Below are 21,425 nucleotides of genomic sequence, written 5' to 3' on the forward strand. Positions count from 1 at the left end.
GGGCCCTACACCCGACTCTGATGTTAGCTTCTCCCTGGTCCCACGTCACCCCTCTTCAGTGTCGTTAGAAGGCTAGACTTGGGGCTGAGAGTTTGGGTAGGGGTCTGACTTGTATTCTAAGGTTGAGGGCTCCTGACCACTTCCCACAGACTGTAGCAAAACACATCACTCTGCTTTCCTAATGGAGTTGAAAAGCCGATGAGGATTTTGGTTCCTAGCCGAGCATTAAGGGCATCTGTAGTTCACAGCAGCTTCAGGAGCTGTAGATACATAAAAATAAGGGATGATAGATAATATTTAACAAGTACTTGCTACGCAGCAGGCACCGTTCTAAGTTTTTTACACGGATCAACTCATTTAATCTGTAACAGCCCTGTGAGGTATTACTATCCTCGTGGTCTGAATGAAGAAACTCCAGCACAGATAAGTTAAACACTTGCCCAAGGTCTCAGTTAGTAAGCGGCAGCGCCAGGATCCATACCTAGGTATCTGGTTCAGTACTGCTGTAGTCACAGTGTTGAGAGGGGTGGGGGTGCTGAGAGAAGGGAGGACCCACCATTCTGAGGAAGAAGATCTGAGGGTAGAGAAGGTGAGCTGCATGATGGAAGCCTCAGTATGGCAGCTGGTGAGGCAAGCATGGAACCCAGGCTTCCAGAATTGCTATCGAGAATTCCATCTTTCCCAGTTCCCATCTTGTTTACTTCCCCTTGTCCAGTCCTCCTTCCTTTTCATGGTTCCTCTTGGCGCCAACTCCCATGACACCCTCCCCCCATTCCCTCCCCATGCAATTCTGTGCCTGATCCATCCTTCCCAGGAGCCTGATTCGGGAGGACGGGGGGCCAGGCACTGAGTGTCGCCACCTGCAGCAGCTCCTGGTGAGGCGAGTTGGGGAGATCTGCAGGGAGGTCAACCAGGTAAGAGGCAGCCGGGGGCAGGGCTTTCCAGGCATGGGACACAGCCCAGATGAGGAAGGGGTTTCCAGGAACTTGACCTTCAGAGGCTGTTGATCCATCTTGGATGTTTTCTTTGACCCTTAGTTACTGGGATGCTATTACTCCCCAGGCTCCCTACAAACTGGGGAGCTCTCCCTAACCCACCCCCAGGGTGGGTTACTCTCTCGTCCCCTCCCAGTGACTGTGAGATGCTCCCTCTCATTGCACTGTGCTACCATTTGGGACATGATAGTGAACAAGACAGAGGAAAACCCTGACTCGCTGGAGCTTATGTCAGGTGGAGGAGATAGACATGGAACAACTAAAACACACTAACTACTTCCGCTACAATTGTGAAGGCTTCTACAGAGGAAAAGCAGAGACTGGTGTGAGAGCGTATAACAGGGATCTGACCACCTGCAGTGTCAGGGAAAGCTGGGAAGAAGAGATTTTTTTAAGATGGTGAGCAGATTCTGGCAAAGAGGAGGGACAGGTGTTCCTAACTGGGCTTCAGTGCTCAGAGCCCGGAGCCCAGTGGCTGTCAGATGTCATCTCTGAGCTCCCAGTGGTTACAGGTGCTCTTTTTGACTTCTTATCCCCAGTGGTAATGGGCATTCTCTCCAGCCTTTGATCACCCCTCACCACCCCCACCATTGTATGGGGGAATATTTCAGCTCCCTGAGACCTCGCTCCTTCTTCTCCCAGCGGCTGCTGCTTCAGGACCTTCATGACAGTCACGTGTGTAACTCTCTTCTGGTGGCTGAGAGTGAAGAAGATCTATGGCGCAGCGAGACGCCCTTCCACTCCCGTCAGCGGGTACCACTGCCCAGTGATGGTGAGTCCTGCCCAGTGATGGTGGGTCCCACCCAGGAGCCTCCCTCCCCAGGGGATGCCGCTGCCCTTGCCTTTATCGAAGACTCTGTTGAGAAGCTGCGGGTAGAGTCACCATTAACTGGCCATCAGTGCCAGGTAATACAGGGAGGGCAAGGAGGAGAGGACAGAAAAGGATCACCAGGTTTGGCTGTTGTGAGTTCATCAGTGACTTTAGTGAAAATGCTTTCAATGGAGAGACGGGAGTAGAAACCAGAGGAAATGGAAACATGAAAGGATGTTCAGGAAGAGGAGCTGGGACTAATTGGTCTTTCAAGTAGCCTGGCAGTGAAGGAGGAGACAAAGTAGATCCGGCAGAAACTAAAGGAAGGTGGGAGGCAAGGCAGGAATTTAAAATAAGGTAGAGACTTGAGCACCCTTATGTTCCACGGGAAAGAGCCAGCAGAGGCGGAGAAATACAGGAGAGAAGGTACACGGAAGAGGCCCCTGCTGTGACCTGTCTTCCTAAATGCACGCCTCTGCCTGGCCCTACCTTGTTTTCCAAAATGACCGTCTTTCCCCTGCAGGGTAATAGACAGGGCCGAAGAAGGGGGCAGGGGCATTGTGGACAAGTGGTGGGCCCCTCACAGGGGAGAAAAACAAAGGGGTGGAGCCTGAGGGCCGGTAGAAGGATTTGCCTTCTGATTGGCTGTCCCTCCACGCAGGCAGGCAGGCACAGAACCCTTCGGGGTTTCTGAGATTTGTGGTCGTGGTTAGGAAACGTGATAATCTGAGATTTCTGGTCGTGATTAGGAAACGTGATAATCTACTCGAGATGGTAATTGAAGTCTCCGCAGTTCTGCTCCCTTCTCTTACTCCTCATGACCTCTCACCCCAACTCACAGAGGAAAGCCGGATCATGCCATTCCTTTGCCATTGTCTCTCTGTTATAAAAGTCAGATCACTCCTTATCTTTAACATTCTCAGCAAGTCTGTGGACGAACGTTCCTAACAGCTCCGGGAGAGTACATCTCTCAGCTCATCCTGGGATGTATTCCATATCAAAGCCGAATCCCCATAATTGATGGACTTCCCAGGGTTTTGAAGCATCTTCTGCAAATTGAGTATGAGCTGTGACAGCCAAGCACTTTTACTTCACAATGGCTCCCAGCAGCCCAGGACGTTAGATCAGTCAGAATCCAGACCCAGCCCTTCCTCATTTTAGTCTCTCCATATGGTTTTGCTGAAACCCTTAGCAACCAGCATTCCATTCCAGACTCTGCAGCCTCCCAGGTATCCTGCATGCTGCTCACATCTGACAGCAGCTTCTCTGGGAAACCAAATTGCCACCTTGACCTACCGGAAGGTTCCTCATCGACCTGGAAACCTAAAAAGGGTGGATTGAGGCCATGGGCTATGGCCATGGGCTCTCGCGTAGAGCCACACCACCCTTTGGGTTCTCTGGGATAGCTGTCCTCCAAAGCACAGGACGTAGTTTCCCCCCGCTTTGCTGCACGTGTGTGTAAGCAGTCACGCCCTTTTTGTTTTAATGGGGTTATTGTTGCAACTCCCAGTGAGTACACAAGGGGGGTGTATGTTGTGTACCCCGTATGTGTATATGTATGTGTGTGTATATGTATATGTATATGTATATGTGTGTGTATATGTATATGTATATGTTGTGACAGGCTCAGAGTGTCTTGGCATTATCTTCAGAATTTTCTCATGCTTTGCCTTGCCTGACACCTTTTCTTAGCTCCTTCTCCACATCTCCCTGACATAGTTCTGAAAACCTTTGTGCTGTGACTTATCTTCCTAAAAGCATGGTCCTATCTTATTAATTACCCAGAATGACCATCTATCCCCACTGCAGAGTAATAGGCCCGAGGAGTAGGACAGGTAGGCCGGTTCACAGGTGAGAAGTCTCTGAGGGCAGAGGGCTGTGTCCCATTTCTGATCCACTGTCTCCCTTCCCCCAGATTACACGGCTGATGAGAGCTGTGGACCCCGAGGGTACCTAGCAGCCACCATGCAGTTTGTCCCTGGCCATTTCTCCTGTGACGTTGTGTGGGGAACCGTGATTCGAGTCCACTCACGCCTCAAAATGGGGCCCAGCATGGGGGTCTCTCGGGGTATGTGATTGACATGAGAGGGCAGGTAGAGTTAAGGGGAGTCGAGGTTGTGTGTGTGGGGGGGATCTGGAGAAGGGAGTTTCCTAAACCCATGTTCCTCTCACAGCCATCCAGGCCCTGCGCTCTGTGCTCAATGCCTTCTCCGTGGTGAACCGGAAGAATATGTTTGTTTATCAGGAGCGAGCAACGAAGGCTGTATACTATCTGCGGTATGTGGGCCCTGAGAAGATGGGCTACAGCATGGGTTAAGGTTGGTGCAGGAGGAGGTATGTCCAAAGCCCTTGCCACTCTTTCCCAGGCTCCTGGAGACGTCCTGCAGTGAGCGGCCATGGGATGGCGATGCCCTGCCCCCGTCCCTAGCTCTGTCCCGAAGCCAGGAGCCCATCTACTCTGAGGAAGCCTCGGCATGTATCCCCCCACTCCCTGATGCCCCCGTGCTCCCTCATACTTTGCTCCCTGGAGCCGGGCCCTGACCAGAGTTTCCCTGCAGGGTCCTCGTTCCCCCCTGGACATGGCCTCCAGCCGAGGTTCAGATGCTGCTCGTCCTGTGGGCCAAGTGGACAGACATATCCAGCTGCTGGTGCATGGCGTAGGGCAGGCAGGTGAGGGCCATGAGGAGGGGTAGGGGAGTGACCAGATGAGGTTCCAAAGTCCTCTGGGACTTCTTCTTATGCCAGCTCATGCTATGCTCTGGGCTTCTCTCGAGCAGGAGCTGGGTGGGAAAGGACAGGCTCCTGGGGTGTTTAGGGGTAGGACCTGTCGCTGACTGAAATGCAGCTTAGGGAAGAGGAGCTGTAAAAGTTGACACCCAGGTGTCTGTCCTGGATGACTGTGTGGATAGATGGTGGTACCACTGGCCAGGTACTGGGGCAGGTTTGGGATGAAGATGATGGGTTCGGTTTGGGATACGTTGAGCCTGAGGCATCCAGTAGACAACTGGCTCGTTTAATTTATTTATGGCTCAAAAGTGTGCACTAGTCTTGGGCTAAGACTGCGACATATGAGGTAGTTGCTATTATTATCCCCATTGTATTGAGGGGGGCACCGAGGCTTTGAGAGGTTAGACTCACTTGTCCACGGTCATGTACGAGTAGCTTGGCAGAACCAGAACCTGGTGTTGGCCGCCTCTGGTGCACGGGAGTCTGTTTGAGTCTGGGGTTAAGGGCTGGGATGGGGGTAGCTGGATCCTCCGCCCGTGTCCCCACCTTGCCACTGTGGCTGTGTCCAGGTCCCGAGATCACAGATGAGCTGGTGCGGGTTCTGCGTCGGCGCCTGGATGAGGCCACCCTGGACGTCATCACAGTCATGCTTGTTCGGAACTGCAAGCTGACGCCGGCTGATGTGGAGGTCAGCTCCCTCCCAGGCTCCCTGCATGGCTCCTCCCACGCAGCCAGCCGCAGGGACGGTCTCCGCGGGAACCTCTTCCTTCATCTCTGACTCCCCTTCCTTCCCTCTCTCTGCAGTTCATCCAGCCCCCAGGAAGTCTGCCCTCGGAGGTGCTGCATCTGGCTCTGCCGCCCTCCTGCAGGCCCTGGCTTCCTGCCCTGGCCTGGTACCTGCGGCAGAATCTGCTCATCTTCCTGCACTCGCCCAAGTACACAGACAGCAACAGCCGGAACCACTTCCAGGTGAGACTGCACGCACCTCTCCCCACCCACTTGCACCAGGCCCTCCACCCACCACACACCCTTGCTGTGTAACTGTTTGCTACAGATGCCCCCTGCCAATGTACCTTTGCCCATGGACCTGTGTACACCCAGGCCCCCCTTCCCTGGCCTTTATTATCTACCTGTGTCTTCCTGTGCTTTTACGTGTAGCTGTCCCCCACTTCCCCTTGTGGATACCCGTTCCCTGATGGCATTTGTCCATTTGCCTGGTCTTAGTGCTCGGTGGCCGTTCTCTCCCCAGCATCCACTCCCACCACAGGGTGGCCTCCCCGACTTGGACATCTACTTGTACAACAAGCCTGGAGGACAAGGCACTGGGGGCAAAGGTACAGTGCAGGGCCTGGGCCCGTGGCACCACCAGGCATGGGAAAGCCTGTTCCTGTCTCGCGGCTGAGGGCCTTTCCCAGCCTTGCACCTGAGGGGGATTGGGTGGGGTGGGGCAGGGCCTGGAAGTCCCAGACCTGAGCTTTCCTATGGATTTCTACCCAGGGGTCGCCTGCATCACTCTAGCTTTTGTGGATAAGGAGGGAGCCCCCATCTCACTGGCACCATGCCCCCCCTCTTCTCCGGGGCCCCCAGACCCACTGCAGGAGGAGGAATTTGAGCAGCTGACTCAAGTCACTCGCTGCCCAGTCGTGCCGGATAACTCTTCAGGTAGGGAAGCTTGGTCAGAGGAGGGGGTGTTTATTTAATGCTGTAGAAACCAGGGACACACTCAAGTGGCCCCCATTCTCTCCTCCAGCTCCGAACGGGGCCCCACGGCTTCGACTGGATGTGTGGGAAAAGGGGAACATCAGTATCGTGCAGCTGGAGGAGAAGCTCCGAGCAGCAGCTCGCCAGGCCCTGGCTGATGCCATCATGGAGCTCCGGCTGCTGCCAGCTTCACTATGCACAGAGGACACGGCCCCAGGTGTGCAGGGTCTGGAGAACCTCACAGGTCTAGGTGCAAACGTGAGAGTCTGGGGAGACGTCACAGAGGCCCCATCTGAAATACACGTTCACAGTTGTCCATCACCTTCCCTGCATCAGCAAGGTGATATGCCTTGGTAGAAATGTATGCATGCTGGTCCCTCATTCAGAGGGGGAATATGTGGTCAGGAACTCCCTTCACACACACACAGCCATGCACCTTCAACTGCATATACTGCCATTCAGGAACAGGTAGAGTAAGTGGCACATCACTCTCTTACCAGTCTCGGGGCTAGGTTGTCTGAAATGGGGATTGATGGTCAGTGACAGGAGTCTGTAATGTCTGGTGCCCACAGGAAGTCTCAAGAGCGGGTCATTGGAAACAAAGAGCCCTGCAGGCCAAGCTAGCATCTTTCCCCCTGGCCCTGGCCCTGGCCCTGGCCCTCGCCCTGGCGAGCCTGTGACACCCCCAAGCAAAGCTGGCCGACGTAGCTTCTGGGATATGCTGGTAATGGGAGAAAGGGAGGTGGTGAAGTTGACATCTGCCTTCTTGTCTGCCTCCTGTCTCCCCTACACGCCCCGCCCCAGATCTCCTGTTGTGTAAAACTGCTCTGTGCCTTGTATAGGAGTGTGCAGAGCGTGGCAAGTTCTCACCAATACAGAGATACAGAGAGTGCCTCAGCTTGTTAAGTGCTTTCACTTCCACTTTTCCTGTCAGATCCTCACAGCCTGCATGATTGCAGCAGGCCTTTCACCAGTGAGGTAGCTGAGGCTCCAGAAAGTTGAGCAGCCTGTCCAAGGCTGCTTGGCCAGCCTCCAGGGCCTAAACCCGGGCCTCCAAATCCTCCAGGCTCTTGTTACCGTCCATGATGCCTCCGTCCTCCGCCCCGTTCCCCTTCCCTTTAGCCCCTCCTCATTTACTGCATTGTTGCCAGAGTAAAACAGAATGTGGGGACTTGGGTTCCCCGAAAACAACTGATGACATTGTCCTGGATCGGCCAGAAGACACTCGGGGCCGGAGGCGTCACAAAACAGAGAGTGTTCGGACTCCCGGTGGGACTGAGCGGGCAGCAGGCCCAGAGTCTGGAGCCCAGAGACAAAGGTGTGTGTGTGTGGTCACAGGGGATGTTGGGTGCATGTAAACACAGCCGTCTTGTATGTGGGTGCAAGGCTGTTACTCCTGCTGTGTCTTCAGACGCAGGACCACACAGCTGGAGGAGGGTGAGGCAGGCACCCTGCAGCCTGTGTTTGCTCTCGTCGCTCAGCGCTGGATGGAGTTCATGGTTCAGATGGGTGAGACCCCAGCCCCCCTCCCACCCTTAAGCTCCTGCCCTGGTCCCCATGCCACAGCCCCACCGTGACTTCTGTGTCCTGGATCCAGGATGTGCCTCGGTGTCCAGGAGCTCCACTCACGTGGTGTCCCGGTTCCTGCTCCCATCTGTCCTGTCTGAGTTCACCACTCTGGTCACCTCAATGGCTGGAGACACCAGTGTCCGCATCTTTGAGCAGCATTTGTGAGTTTGGGGTCTCACGGAAGCTGAGGTAGGAGAGGTGGGGGCCTGGCCCAGGAGGAGATAACCAGGGAATGGGGCCATGGATGGTCTGCTTTCTGTCCGTCCCTCCCACTAGGGCTTCTGAGCCAGAGATCTTCAGTCCTTGTTCCCTTGGACAGCTGGGCCCAACTCCCCGCCCGGCAGCTGAGCGGCATCTGCTGCTTCTGGGAAGGAACTTCTCGCAGTGGAGGAGACCCACCCAGCAGGGTGAGGCCACGGCCCGGAGGAGGGTGGGCTCAGAGTGACTGACCCTGGAGCCGCTGACCCCGTGGGACGCAGGGTGGGATCGAGGGGGATCGGCCCCCAGACCCTCATTTTGCCCCTCCCTGACCCCGTAGCTGCCAAAGCCGTACAGCGCTTCGAGCCAGGAGGCGACGGGAGCTTGGGGCGAAATGCTCCCCGGCAGAGGTTCTTGCTGCTGGAGGTCATGGACAAGAAGGTAGACGTGGGGCCAGGGGCTGGCTGGGAGGAGGGGCTCCATGATCCCACTGACGCTGAGCCCTGACTTCCAGCTGCATCTGCTGACCTACAACTGGGCCCCAGACTTGGGGGCGGCCCTGGGCCGAGCACTGGTTCGTCTCGTGCAGTGGCAGAACGCACGCGCCCATCTCATCTTCTGCCTCCTCAGCCAGAAGCTTGGGCTCTTCCACCACTACGGCCAATTGGACTTCCCAGTGCGCGACGAAAAGGTGCCTGCTGCTCAGGTTCCCTCCTCTCCTGAGTGGTCAGCTAAAGGAAGTAGCAGTTCGGGAACAGGAGAGGGAGGGGACAGGCTGAGGGCAGGGGCAGTGGGGAGGGAGAGTCTGAGAGAGGAGGCCACGGGGGCGGTGGGAGAGGAGGTCTGAGGGCAAAGCCCATGGACCCATTGTGAGGCTCCGTCTCTCTTAGGAGCCAAACCCATTCCTGCTGCCGACCATGGAAGCAGAGACCCTCATCCGGAGTGCAAGCCCCCCTCTGAGCCGCGAGCAGGGACGGCTGAGTGGGTCCTCTCGGGGTGGGGGCCCCCTTTCCCTGGACACATTCCCCTTCGATGAGGCCCTAAGGGATATCACGGCCGCCCGCCCCAGCTCCTCCCTCGGCCCTGTGCCCAGACCACCCGATCCTGTCACCTACCATGGACAACAGTTCCTGGAGATCAAGATGGCAGAGCGCAGAGGTGAGGGCGCTGAGCCAGGAAGCGGGCAGGGCAGTCTGTGGAGTCTGGCAGGGCCAGGGGTGGCCATTCCTGGGGGCCGCTACTAATGCCTCCAACCCCCAGAACTGGAGCGCCAGATGAAGATGGAGAACCTGTTTGTAACGTGGCAGCAGCGCTCCGCCCCAGCCAGCATGCCCATCAGTGTGAGTGGCCAACCTGCGTCCTCTGGGAGCGTCCCATGACCCTGCCCTGGCCACCGCCCCGGTGCTCACTGCCCATTTCCCCAGGCCGGGGAGCTGGAGACCCTGAAACAGTCATCCCGCCTGGTGCATTACTGTGCGACGGCCCTGCTCTTCGACCCCGCAGCCTGGCTGCATGGGCCCCCAGAGACCTCTGGGCCCCCGGAGGGGCAGGTGAGGCTCCAGACTCTGGATTTCTCCTGTGGGACCTCCCTTTACCCAGCGGGGACCTCCATTCCTCCACCCCTGCTAGGGTGGTTGACGGTGGGTAGAGCCTTTCTTAACCTCCACTCCCACAGCGGCGCCACCGCCCTGAGTCAGGGTCTGGGAGCCGAGAGGCCTCCGCCAGCTGCGACTCCTCGGATGGGCCTCCACCGGGCGCCCGGGAGGAGCCTTGGCTGAAGGAGCTGAGCTTGGCTTTCCTGCAGCAGTACGTGCAGTATCTGCAGAGCATGGGCTTTGTGCTGGTGCCGCTGCGGCCTCCCTCGCCCGCCCGCAGGTGAGCGCGTCTCGTCTCCCCACCCTCCTCTCCTCCTCCTCAGCAGGTGTTGCCCCACACACCCTTCCTCTTGGGTCCTATTTGGGTAATTTGGGCCTTGCGTACATCCATCTCATCAGGCCCGCACACACACGTGAGGATCTGGGACACCTACCTGCAGCCCTCAAGCACATTCCGTAAGCCTCACACATCTCGTGGAACTCATGGCCACGTTCGTACACAAACTGGGTACATTTTCACAGAGCTGCTTGCCCACGTGTGTCTTCTGTGCTTTCACGCTGGTGTCCATCCACACACACCAGTCCTGTACAAGCTCTTGGACCTGGGTCTTAATGATTGTTGTCCTGATGACCTCCTGACCTCTCCAGAGATTTACATAGTTCCTGGCCCAGGAAGTTCTTTTCTCACCATGTTTTTTTTTGTTTTTTGTTTTGTTTTTTTCTCACCAAGGACTCAGCAATGGGCCTACTCGCATCACTGTCCTCTGGCCTGTTCTTGGTCATGTTCACTCACTGGCCAGTAGTGAGAGGTCTGAGTCATGGGAGGTAGTAGACAGCTCCTCTGGCAACACCTTCCATCTCCCCAGAACGCAGTGAAAACTCTGCAACCACCTTTCCCATCCTGTGTCAAGTCTCAAATTCCCATTTCTATGGCCCGTGCCCTATGCCCCTCTCAGCGTCTGAGCCTCCAGATTCTATGTTCCCAGCTCCTTCCCAGTGGCTGCATGGGAAAATGTCTGTTCGTGTTATGCTGTTGCTTTCGTGTATCCAGATGTGTGAGTTTGTTTTCTCCCTCCTCTCTGCTTTCAGTTTGATACTTTTTCAGACTAGTAAATATAAGTTGTACTTCCTTACTCAAGACGCCCTCTTGGCCCAGAAAGCCAATTCCAACTCCTAAGCATTTTTGTAACCAGCTCTCTACCTCCCAGGCCTCCCTCTCATTTCCAGGCCTTAGGAAGAGAGGACAGGCCTGCGCCTCTGGGACATTTCATTCAGCACCCCTCTCATTTCTCACTGACAGACCCCAGGAGGAGCTCTCTGCTCATTGCCCCCCACAGCCAGTTCCCAGCTGTAGGGATTTCTCTGGAGTTCGCATCCTTCCCATTCAGTTATGTTCTTCCCAGAAATCAGAATTCCCTTTTAAAACCAAAGATACTAGGATTAAAAATATGTTTCTAGAGGAGAATTTAAAGTCAGGCCTTCCTTCCTCTCCAGTCTCTAACCATTACCAATCACTAGTTAGGTCTGGTCCCTATTTCCTTGAGGATTAAGTGGGACATTTCTTGCCAGAGGCTTTGAACCCCCAGCAGGAGTTCCAGTGGTTTATAGCTCCTGAGTATGAGTGCATCCCACTGGCCCTTTCTACTTTGTCCTCATTCACAGTATTTCTCTTTTCCCTTTGCCTCTGAGTTGAGAAATGAAGAACAGCAGGCCTGTGGAACACTGAAAATGCCCTTCCCGGGTCAAAAGAGAACCCCTTTTCCCTCCCAGGGGAACGTCCCTAACCAGGGCATCAAGCATCTGCTTGCACTTTCCCCATGAAATCTTAGGCAGACATCACACTCTCCCCTCCCTTGCTGTCCACAGTAAGCAGGTATCTCCATCCGCTCATAAGTGTCTCCCCCCAATCACAGCAGCCTCTGCAGCTCTACCCTCACCCTCTCACTGGAAGAGAGAGGCCTGGTCTCCGCCTCCCCCTTAGAGCAGCAGCTGCTGTGGAGAGAGCCCCGCCCCACAATCGAGCCCTGGACTCCTGGCCTAGCCTTGCCACTTACCCACCGTGGAACCCCAGGCAGGTTCTTCCCTTCTCTGGGCCTGTCTCCTCTCCTGCAGAACGATTCCACGTGAAATGGGTTCTGGGTCTGATAGCCGTGACCCTTCACCCCACTGGCCTGCCTCACCCCCTTGTCCCTCTCTTCCTTTTCTGCAGCACCAGCCGGCTGCGGGCCATGGCTATCCTTGGAACAGAAGGTCGGGGCTCCTTCTCCTGCCCGAAAGCCAAAACTGAAGGGAGCCCCAAGGTAACAAGTCGTCGTGTTCCTTCCCCAAGAGTGAAATCAGTGATGCCTCAGACACCAGCATCACTGAGCCTGAATTATTTGCCCAAGGCCTAAAGCGGGGGGCTCTGGGTGATGACTGAGGTCATTGATCCCAGCCTGACACCATTAAAGTCACTGACCCAGGGGACTTTTTCCCCGATGGTCCGAGGCTGGTGAGCCCCCTGCCCTTGCCCCTGAACCCGTCTTTTTCCTTTCTGCAGAGCACTGGCTGTCCCGTCACCACGTACCACCTGCAGCGGGCACTGCCCGGGGGCATCATCCTCATGGAGCTGGCCTTCCAGGTGAGCAGAAGGAGCTCTACATGGGGAGAGCCAGGCCCACCTGTCTCGCCCTCCTGACCTCATCTTCGTCCTCTCTCCAGGGCTGTTACTTCTGTGTCAAACAGTTTGCCCTGGAATGTTCCCGAATCCCCATGGGGCAAGCTGTCAACTCCCAGGTATGTGGTGGGGACGGAGGGCCGTGAGGTCTCAGGCGTAGTCAGTGCAGCCCCAGTGACCACCTGGTGCAGGCGTCTGGGCCATTCCAGTGCTCTGCCTTCCTCAGGCACCAGTCTTACTCTGTGGTAGTCTAGACCTGTATTCAGCCATGGCACTGGGGGCAGAAGGCAGTACAGCACAGTGGCTGGTCTGGCCCTGTGGTCATTCTGGCACTGACCATACATGGGTAGACAGTGAGGACATTTGAGCAGAGCGGGTAATCTGACACATGTGTGGGTCGGTGCCATGGGCAGTCCTGGCCTCGTCTAGGGCTGGGGACAACCTGGCACTGTCCATATAGTCACTAACACTTAGAATGTGGACTAGAGTCCCCACTCACACAGCACAGCCCCCCACACTCAGTTGTTATTTCTGTCCCTGTCTGACTGCCTGAAGGCAGGGCTTCTGCACCCCATGAGGTTCTGAGCACTCAAGAGGGCTCAGAAAGAATGAGTCGCGACTGAGTGTGGTCGGAGACCCGAAGCCCTCCAGCCTTGAGTGAGTTCAGCCCCTTCGTTGTTTGGCTTCTGCCTTCCTTGTGCCTCGAGTTGAGTTTCTGAGAGATCAGGGTCTGACTGGGTGCAGTCCGTCGCCCTCCAGTACAGATGGCACACACTCTTCCCGTATCTGGACAGCTCAGATCCAGCCCACAGGTGTGGATGCCTGGTCTAGTCATCACAGGATAGTGAGATCCAGGAAAGCTTGGTGATTTTAGTGCAGGAACCTACCTGGCCCAGGGCACAGAAGGGAGATTGGACAGGCAGGTACTCTTTCACACTTTGCTGTAGTATTGGCGGGAAGGACCCACCCCATTATTCTCTTGAGCTTCTTGAAGTCCTGGCTGCCCTGCCCCCTGATCTCCATCCAGCTTGGCTCTCTCTGCACCTACATATCTAATCTCTAACCTTACTTAGATTTCTAAGTTGCTTTATTATAGCTATTACTTATTTATTAACTGCTTAGTATACATGCTAAGGGAAGAGGAGAATTTTACTCCTACTGTACAGATAAGGAAACTGAGGTTCACGGAGGTTAAGTGATGTGCCCCAGGGCACACAGCTAGTTGCTGGCAGTACTAGGGTTGCAAGCTGGGTCTCTGACTCTGAGGCTTATCCTTGGTTACTGCAGTTTATCACGCAGCTCTAAATTTATGAGGACCTTTCCTTTATCTCCATGGTAGATGAGGAAACTGAAGCAGAGAGGTTGTAAGTTACCCAAGGTCACGCAGCTACTCTGACTCCTAGGCAACTGCTGCTTCTACAGTCACTGATTTCCTTTCCTGTTAATTTTTATGCCCTGTGCCCCCAAGGGCACGGTCAGGTAGATTCTGCCATTCTAGCATCACCTATCCAACTGTTAACACACTCTCAGTAACGCTGATGTACACCAAGAGAAGCACCAGCTCTGTGTCTCTGCCCTCCTTTCTTCCTCCATCAATGGTTCGTTCGTTCATTCATTCATTCACAGATGAATTAGAGGAGGCCAGCCCTGGACTAGCCTTGGCAGGATGTCCCAGATGAAGCTTTACAAATGAGTGGGAGTTAGCCAGCTTTGGGGACCAGGGGGAGCAGCATTCAGGCAAACAGAACAGCAGGTACAAGAGTGTAGAGAAAATATGTAGTATACGTCGCAAGAGCAAGTAATTTGATGAGAAGATAAAGCTGGAGGGATGGGAAGCGACCAGGAAAGCCTTTCTAATAGTGAGTAATTACACACCTGGCCTACCCTGACCACCCTGTTTAAAACCACACCTGCTTTATTTACTGCTTGATTTTCCATAACCATCTACTAATGTGCTATTTATTCTGCCTAATGTTTATTGTCTTATCTCCCCACTACTAGACTGTAAGCTCCTTGAGGGTAGGGGTTTGTATCCCCAGCAACTAGAACAGTACCAGGTAGGCACGTGGGAGGCACTCAAGTATTTGTTACATGAGTGAATCTGTGCCAGACTTGAGTGGAGACTGGGATACAGAGTAAAAAAGGTTCATGTCTCAAAATGGTCAGTTCATGTAAACAGAGTTACAACACTGTATAATGTAATGAGGAGGGCTTCTCACAGAAGCGTTTCTGGCAGAGGGGCCCATGGCGACGGGGTGAATCTTGAGCTGCCGTTTTCCAGGCAAGGAGGGAAGTGAGACGGGCGGGCAGCCTGCCACCGTTTTCTGACCAGGTCCTCCCTCCCCGCTCCCCAGCTGTCCATGCTGTTCACGGAGGAGTGTGACAAGGTGCGGGACCTGATGCACGTGCACTCGTTCAGCTACGACTTCCACCTGCGCCTCGTGCGCCAGCACGTGCTGGGCGCCCACCTGGTGCTGCGGCACGGCTACCACCTCACCACCTTCCTGCGACACTTCCTGGCCCACCACCCTGATGGGCCCCACTTTGGCCGCAATCACATTTACCAAGGTCGGTGCCCAGGGGCAAGCCAGTGAACCCGGAAAGGAACAGGCCGCCAGGTGTCTCAAGCCAGGGCCAGGGGGACCACTTCCGGGGACCTGTCCTTGTCTCTGCCTCTCCTGTCCTATATGGTCAAGTGGCCTCATGTCACCTGGACCCTGTCCCCATGTCTCTGTCTTAAGTTCTTCTCAGTCTGTTTTCATAGCAAGTTTGGTTTAATTTTCGTAGCAAGCAAAGTTTAGATCCTGTGTCCTGTGTACCCTGCCCCCTGTGTGTCCTGAGCCACTTCTGTCCCATCTCCATGTCCCTCAGGAGCTCCCCAGAAAGAATCGGCCTGCTTGCCCATCAGAGCCTCAGGGATTCCCATCCTCCGGCCCCACCAGATCACTGTGTCTGTCCCAGGCTCAGTGTCTCCTGTAACTCGCCCCTCAGGGACCCTGGAGCTCCCAACTCCGCTCATTGCTGCCCACCAGCTGTACAACTACGTGGCCGACCATGCCAGCTCCTACCACATGAAGCCACTGCGGATGGCCCGGCCAGGAGGCCCGGAACATAACGAGTACGCCCTGGTGTCGGCGTGGCACAGGTAAGGCGAGAGGGGATGCCTGGAGCCGGAGTCGGGGCCATCCTTGCAGTGGGGGACCCGCGTTTCCTTGGACAGAAGGGGTGGGGTTGGCTTCATCAGAACCTCAGGCTTGACGTCTCCCCAACCCCCACCACACAGCTCTGGCTCCTACCTGGACTCTGAGGGACTTCGTCACCAGGACGACTTCGACGTGTCTCTGCTTGTTTGTCACTGTGCCGCACCCTTTGAGGAGCAAGGAGAGGCCGAGCGGCACGTTCTGCGGTCAGCAGATCCCCTGCCTTGAACTTGCCCGTTGCCCAGCCGCTCCCTGCTGTTGCCCTGTGTCTCTCCTGCTGTGACCGTCACACTCCTGCCCCTCCCCACCCTAGGCTGCAGTTCTTCGTGGTGCTCACCAGCCAACGAGAGCTCTTCCCCAGACTCACTGCTGACCTGCGCCGGTTCCGGAAGCCGCCCAGACTGCCCCCTGAGCCAGAGGCTCCTGGGAGCTCAGCCGGTAGCCCTGGGGAGGCCTCAGGGGATGGTCTGGCCCCTGGACCGGCTCCCCTCTTCCCCCCACTGGCTGCAGAGGTGGGTGTGGCACGGGCACGGCTGGCTCAGCTGGTACGGCTGGCTGGAGGGCACTGCCGTCGGGACACCCTTTGGAAGCGCCTCTTCTTGCTGGAACCACCAGGACCTGATCGGCTGCGACTAGGGGGGCGCCTGGCCCTGGCCGAGCTGGAGGAGCTCCTAGAAGCAGTCCATGCCAAATCCATTGGGGACATTGACCCCCAGCTGGTAAGCAGCTGTGGGTTCCAGAAGGGGCTGGGACGGAAGCTAGGAATTCCACTGGCAGCCCCGGTAGAGGTTGCAAGGGTCTCAGAGGTGGTTCTGGAACAGCAGATCCATGCCTGTGGACCTTCCCCTAGGACTGCTTCCTGTCTATGACGGTCTCCTGGTACCAGAGCCTGATCAAGGTTCTCCTAAGCCGCTTTCCCCAGAGCTGTCGCCATTTCCAGAGCCCAGACTTGGGAACTCAGTACCTGGTAAGTCTCTTTGACCTTCCTCTGAAAGGGGAGACACAGCAGAAATCCTCATCAGAGAGATGATAGGGTCCCCCTCAAAGAACCCCAGTCTGACTAAACAGGGAGGCTGAGATGGAGTGACCACACCGGTAGATGGATGTAAAACCTTTCAAGCACCAAGCCACAGCATGTGATTCACTGAGAATAACCTAGAGCTGTGCCCTCAGGGCTCACAAAAAGCACAAACTTTGGCTAGCGATCCTGAGGGCCAAGCCAACCTTGTGAGTGGTTGCTCTTGGAGGTTCCAGTCCCAGAAAGGACCTCCTGGGCTTTCAGGCCTTTTTACCAAAGTGTGGTCCTCACACCAGCAGCGTCAGCACCACCTGGGAGCTGACCGAAGTGCAGACTCTCAGACCCCACCCCAGACCTGCTGGCTCAGAACCTGCCTTTCAGCCAGATCCGCAGGTGATTGGTACGCACAGTAGAGGTTGACAGGTTGCTGGGAAGGACAGGTAGAGAGGAGAGCTATGGCAGTGGGCACAAGCCTGGGGATTGAGAGCCTAAAGGATGGCCCCAACGAGAGCAGCGATCAGGAGAGGAGACATTCAAGAGAAGATTTCAAAAGAAAAGGTGCTTGGTCTGTGGTAAGGGGTCCTGCGACATAGTGCTTGTGGGGAAGACAAGTTTCAAGGTGTGACAAAGCAACACCCAGAGAAGCCGAGGTTAGTTAGGGTAAGGCTGCGGTGGTGCAGGTGGGTGTGAGCAGATGGGGATGCTTCTGTGGGTGGCGGGAACGCCGAAGCAGGAGTGGGTTTGGGGGAAGGGTGAAGAATTGAATCTGAGGCCCAGGAGGACCTTCGAGGACCACAGTCTAGAAGGTATATGGGCATCGGGGATTGGCGCTCAGGAGAGAGATGTAGGCAGCACTTAAATACAAACAGGTGGTGACTGAAGCTGGGCATAGAAGAAACTGCCCAGGGAGAGATCACAAAGCTGAGCACCAGGGACAGGCATCAGGGAGGCCAGAGACACGAAACCCAGGAGGAAAGGAGGGCTCGCGTCAAGGGGAGAGAACCCTCCTTTGCTTCTGGGCTTCAGTGTGTGAGCTTACGCAGGGCCTTCCAGTCAAGTACCACTCGCTCATCCTGGTGAGGCTGGACAGGCTAACCGGGGGCCAGTGAGGACGAGGACCGAGGTTGGGCTTGGAGGAGGTCCTGGGCGGCCGTGCAGTGTAGGTGGGGTCAGGTGTGGTGATGGGACCGGGCCCCACTCTCAGGACGCCCTCCGGGAGGGTGTGTGCCTCACTCCGCATCTCATTCTGTCTTTTGCTGCAGGTTGTGTTGAATCAGAAGTTCACTGACTGTTTCGTGCTCGTGTTTCTGGATTCCCACTTGGGAAAGACGGTGAGAATGGGAGGGGGCGGTGAGGGGCTTTGTGTCAGCCTAATGCTCCATCCCAGAGCCTGCTGAGGTTGGGGAGCCCTGCTCCCTGGGCTCAGCCTGCCCTCCTCTCACCACCCCCGCCCCGTGTTCCCCACAGTCTCTGACAGTGGTTTTCCGAGAGCCCTTCCCGGTACAGCCCCAGGACAGCGAGAGCCCCCCTGCCCAGCTGGTCTCTACTTACCACCACCTGGAGTCCGTCATCAACACAGCCTGCTTCACCCTCTGGACCCGTCTCCTCTGAGGGATGGACCACTGAATGTCCTCGAATTATGGCTCTGTAGGATTGCCCACTTGCAGCAGGACTGACCAGCCCTCTGGGCACCCGGGCAAGACTGGACACTGAGGGATGCCAGTCGTTGTGTGAATGTGTCTTGGGGACCTGGTAGCAGGAGCTGCCCTCCCTAAACACTCACTGCCACTGACCAGCCCAGGGATCCAGAAGGTCCGGTCACCTCCCTGAGGTGCCCATGCCATCTCAGGTCCCTGGGCCCTTCCAGAAGGAGACTCCTCCTCCCTTCTCACTTGGTGGAGTCCGGGAATTCTTCACATCAGGTGGCACATAGACCCATTAGAGTTCCTCTGCCTGAATCCTGCCTCCGAGTCTTGGCTTGCGGTCAGCCACCCGCCTTCCCCACCCCCATCTTGAGCCCTGTGGTCTTCACTTCCCACGGGGACATCATTGTTGGACAATTGCCACTAAGACACCTGGGTTCCAATCCCAGCTCTGCCTTTGAAGCATCTGTGACCACGGGTGAGTCCCTTTGCTCTCGGACCCTTGGTTTCTCATCTGTACGTGAGGTGGTGAGCTCGAAAGCTCTCCCATCTCCACAGCAACACTGGCACAGACTGGAGGACTTGAACATGAGCTGTATGTCCCTTCTCTGCAGGAAGGAAGTGACCCAAAGAAACTGAAAAGTTAGGCACTGTGTGTCCCTCCCCCTCCCCCTCCAATAACACACACGTGGAAACCTTCAGCAGATTGTCTTTAATTCAGAGGAGACTCGGGATGTGCAGCTCACCATCCCAGAGGCGTGTGGCTAGAGCGCAGGACCTCACTGGCCAGACTGTGGGCGGCCCCGCTTATCCCAGTACGAACGTAGCCAACTCAAGCCCTCTACCGTGTCTCCTGGGGGGAGAGGGACCCGAGGCATCTCAACCCACGAGGAGGAAAACAGCCCCTGCCCGACACCTGTCCCTCCAGAGCCCCCTCCCCAGGGCCAGGCCTGGAGCTCAGCCCACCCTCACCTCGAGGTTGGTACTCGCAGCCCACAAAGCCTTTGTAGCCTTCATCTTCCAGCAGTTGGAACAGATAGGGGAAGTTCAGCTCTCCAGGGCTGCCGGGTTCCCCTCGGCCTGGGACCTGTGCCACCTGCACGTGCCCTGGGAGCAGATGTGGGCAGATGTGGGGGGGGTAGAAAGAGTGGGAGGACAGAGGAAGCAGCATGGCAGACTAGGAAGGAGCCAAGAAAGGGGCCCTCACCAACGAGGGGCAGGAACTTCCGGATGTTCCCTGTCAGGTTCCCGTCCATGATCTGCCAGTGGAATATGTCCTGGGGCAGAGATTCCGAGTCACAGACCCTGCAGACCACACCATTCTGCCTGGATTTGGAGAACACAGGCGCACGGGCCCTCTGAGAAGCACTCCCTCTCTCCCACTTACCATCTGTAACTGGAGGTTGGGTCTTCCAACTTTCTCTAAGATGGCTGCCGCTGGGAGAGAAACCGGGGAGGGGGCCATGAGACTCAAGGAGGGCGCCAAGAATCAAGGGACAGGAGGAGACACAGGGCTGGGGTCCTACCCTGCTGGGGCGTATCCAGGAAGTACCGGGGGTCCGTGATGCGGGTGTTGATGGGCTCCAGCAGCCCCACAAGGTTCTCCTAGCACCAGGCAGGATCCGTGAGTAGAGCTCTCCCTAAGGTTTGTACCCGCTCAATCACCGATCAAGCCCATCACCAATCCCTCCGGCCTGGACCGGGGCCCAGCCTCTGTGCCTCACTGCTCTCCCCACTGTGCATCCCCTCCACACACACACACATTCATGAAGCATGTGTGTCTGTATGTGTTTTCACCGTCTCACCTGAGCCAGGACCCCAGCTGCGTGCCTCAGGTTCTCCAGAAAAACTGTATCCATTTCATCCCTGACTGCTGCTCGATCAGCCCCCTGGGGCACTCGGCCAGCCATCAGGTGAATCCTGTGGGGAAAATGGGCCTGGAGGGGGCTGTGGAGTCCATCCTCGAAGCGCGAGCCTTCACTCCGTCGCTCCCTGGGTGCACCTCTTCCAGCTGCTCTCCGATCATGCCGGCTTCCCATCTCCCCAGGTCTCTCACTTAGCCCCTCCTGTACTTCCAAATTCTCCTTTTCCGTGCCCCTTCTCCTCATGCCTACAAACATGATTCTCACCTTTAAAAAATTACTTTGACCCTTACCCTTCTCAGGAATTCCACGCTGCTTGTCACTCCTCCTTGCATCCGTTTCTTAGCTTCCCATCTGTTTTCTGCACACACACTCCTCCACCCCCTTAATAACCCCTTGTTGCCAGTTCCTTCTCAGCCTGGTTGCTCTGTGCAGGATTTGACATTTATGAGATCAGTCCCACTTTGAGTCCCCCTCACTTCACCACCTGATCCTTTTCAGCCACCTCCAAAGCAGACAGGTTACTTTTCCAGCCTCGTAAACTCTGCAGAACACACCAAGCCCCTCTTGCCTTTGGCCCCTGCATCCTTGACGGGAATGCTCCTTACCTCAAGCAAGTGCCCACTAGAGACCCACTACTTACTACCTGTAAGAAGCTTTCTCTGATCCCAGACAGAGTTACTGCCTACCTGCTCCCACAGCCTCCTTGAACTGACCTGTCCTCAAATGGATCACTCCGTTTGTTTACTGTGCTATCTATCTCCCAGATCAGACTAAGCTCCCAGCATGGGATCCCTGCATGAGTTGAGCAAGAAAGAGTTGCAAACTGAGAGTGACACACAACAGATGAAATACAGGAGGCAATTTACAAGGGACCCGGACGGAAGGGGCGAAGAAAGGCCAGTGCGCTCGGACCTCTGAGCCTCTCAAGCCCCGGCGGCCTGTTCTCTCGCGGGTCATGGGGGCGGGGGATTGGAGAGAGGAGGATACCTGGGACAGCCCAGAGCCTTGGCGTACACCACAGCCTGCTCCAGCCCATCTCGGAAGGCCGCCTGCCTCCCGGGAACGGCCCCCAGCCCCATCTCCCCTTTCTCTCGGTCTCCTGCGGAGAGAATGGACCTCAGTTCCCGGCTCGCTCTCCCGGCTCGCCCCGCCCAGGCCCGGGCCCCCACGGCGCACCCGGGGGCGTGTTGATCAGCACGAGCTGTAGCCCCACTTCCTGCGCCGTGCGCGCCAGCGCCTCCGGCGGCTCCCCGTACGGCCAGCCGACCTCGGCCGCCTCGAAACCTGAACTTCCCGCGGCCCGCAGCCGCGCGGGGAGGCTGGGGAGCTCGGGGAACAGCCACGACACGTTGGCCGAGAAGCGCAGCGGAGCCATGGCCGGCCGGGAGCGCGCGTGGGGCAGAGTCCGCGCAGCCGGAAGGCAGCAGCCGCGGGCGGGGCCGGGGAG

The 21,425-nt window shown here is 56.4% G+C and overlaps 2 protein-coding genes across 7 annotated transcripts in view; one reads left to right on the top strand and one right to left on the bottom strand.

Moving 5' to 3' along the window:
• Positions 1-18,814, top strand: part of SZT2 (SZT2 subunit of KICSTOR complex) — a 53,152-nt gene extending 34,338 nt beyond the window's left edge. For 2 of the 4 annotated variants that reach the window (XM_024744726.1, XM_024744727.1), the window contains 32 exons: positions 815-914; positions 1,638-1,767; positions 3,722-3,874; positions 3,981-4,083; positions 4,173-4,278; positions 4,365-4,476; positions 5,103-5,221; positions 5,338-5,502; positions 5,783-5,867; positions 6,031-6,195; positions 6,284-6,451; positions 6,807-6,958; positions 7,386-7,552; positions 7,646-7,743; positions 7,832-7,964; positions 8,080-8,210; positions 8,342-8,442; positions 8,516-8,692; positions 8,892-9,159; positions 9,262-9,341; positions 9,426-9,551; positions 9,677-9,876; positions 11,806-11,896; positions 12,136-12,216; positions 12,297-12,371; positions 14,607-14,820; positions 15,244-15,397; positions 15,536-15,658; positions 15,766-16,171; positions 16,303-16,419; positions 17,733-17,801; positions 17,938-18,081. In XM_024744726.1, the coding sequence (XP_024600494.1) occupies positions 815-914; positions 1,638-1,767; positions 3,722-3,874; positions 3,981-4,083; positions 4,173-4,278; positions 4,365-4,476; positions 5,103-5,221; positions 5,338-5,502; positions 5,783-5,867; positions 6,031-6,195; positions 6,284-6,451; positions 6,807-6,958; positions 7,386-7,552; positions 7,646-7,743; positions 7,832-7,964; positions 8,080-8,210; positions 8,342-8,442; positions 8,516-8,692; positions 8,892-9,159; positions 9,262-9,341; positions 9,426-9,551; positions 9,677-9,876; positions 11,806-11,896; positions 12,136-12,216; positions 12,297-12,371; positions 14,607-14,820; positions 15,244-15,397; positions 15,536-15,658; positions 15,766-16,171; positions 16,303-16,419; positions 17,733-17,801; positions 17,938-18,081 (4,513 nt within the window). Of the gene's footprint in view, positions 1-814; positions 915-1,637; positions 1,768-3,721; positions 3,875-3,980; positions 4,084-4,172; positions 4,279-4,364; positions 4,477-5,102; positions 5,222-5,337; positions 5,503-5,782; positions 5,868-6,030; positions 6,196-6,283; positions 6,452-6,806; positions 6,959-7,385; positions 7,553-7,645; positions 7,744-7,831; positions 7,965-8,079; positions 8,211-8,341; positions 8,443-8,515; positions 8,693-8,891; positions 9,160-9,261; positions 9,342-9,425; positions 9,552-9,676; positions 9,877-11,509; positions 11,668-11,805; positions 11,897-12,135; positions 12,217-12,296; positions 12,372-14,606; positions 14,821-15,243; positions 15,398-15,535; positions 15,659-15,765; positions 16,172-16,302; positions 16,420-17,732; positions 17,802-17,937 lie in introns of those variants that run through there. The other 2 variants (XM_024744725.1, XM_024744729.1) reach the window with 2 other exon arrangements.
• On the bottom strand, positions 18,807-21,392 carry HYI (hydroxypyruvate isomerase (putative)). Of its 3 annotated transcripts, none has more exons than XM_024744732.1 (8): positions 21,155-21,392; positions 20,966-21,077; positions 19,919-20,033; positions 19,666-19,718; positions 19,501-19,550; positions 19,321-19,390; positions 19,086-19,220; positions 18,807-18,966 (listed from the first exon to the last, which is right to left on the bottom strand). In XM_024744732.1, exons 1-7 carry the CDS (start codon positions 21,351-21,353, stop codon positions 19,127-19,129), a joined length of 693 nt encoding a protein of 230 aa, XP_024600500.1. In that variant the 5' UTR covers positions 21,354-21,392; the 3' UTR covers positions 18,807-18,966; positions 19,086-19,126. The 3 variants fall into 3 exon arrangements, with proteins under 3 accessions (XP_024600500.1, XP_024600499.1, XP_024600498.1); XM_024744731.1 differs by having other exon boundaries at positions 19,640-19,718; XM_024744730.1 differs by having other exon boundaries at positions 19,666-19,753.
• Between the last annotated feature and the right edge of the window lie 33 nt (positions 21,393-21,425).

Source organism: Neophocaena asiaeorientalis, unplaced genomic scaffold (genome assembly GCF_003031525.2).
Source record: "Neophocaena asiaeorientalis asiaeorientalis breed wild unplaced genomic scaffold, Neophocaena_asiaeorientalis_V1.1 scaffold478, whole genome shotgun sequence".
NCBI classification, from domain to species: Eukaryota; Metazoa; Chordata; class Mammalia; order Artiodactyla; family Phocoenidae; genus Neophocaena; species Neophocaena asiaeorientalis.

What these genes read in the sequence shown, in the direction of transcription:
- HYI (XM_024744730.1), bottom strand. Translation starts at nt 21,353, where the DNA reads ATGGCTCCGCTGCGCTTCTCGGCCAACGTGTCGTGGCTGTTCCCCGAG. An exon ending in GCTGATCAACACGCCCCCGG is followed by an intron (nt 21,078 to 21,154) that starts GTGCGCCGTGGG and finishes TTCTCTCCGCAG; the next exon opens with GAGACCGAGAGAAAGGGGAG. An exon ending in GAAGTTCCTGCCCCTCGTTG is followed by an intron (nt 19,221 to 19,320) that starts GTGAGGGCCCCT and finishes ATCTGCTCCCAG; the next exon opens with GGCACGTGCAGGTGGCACAG.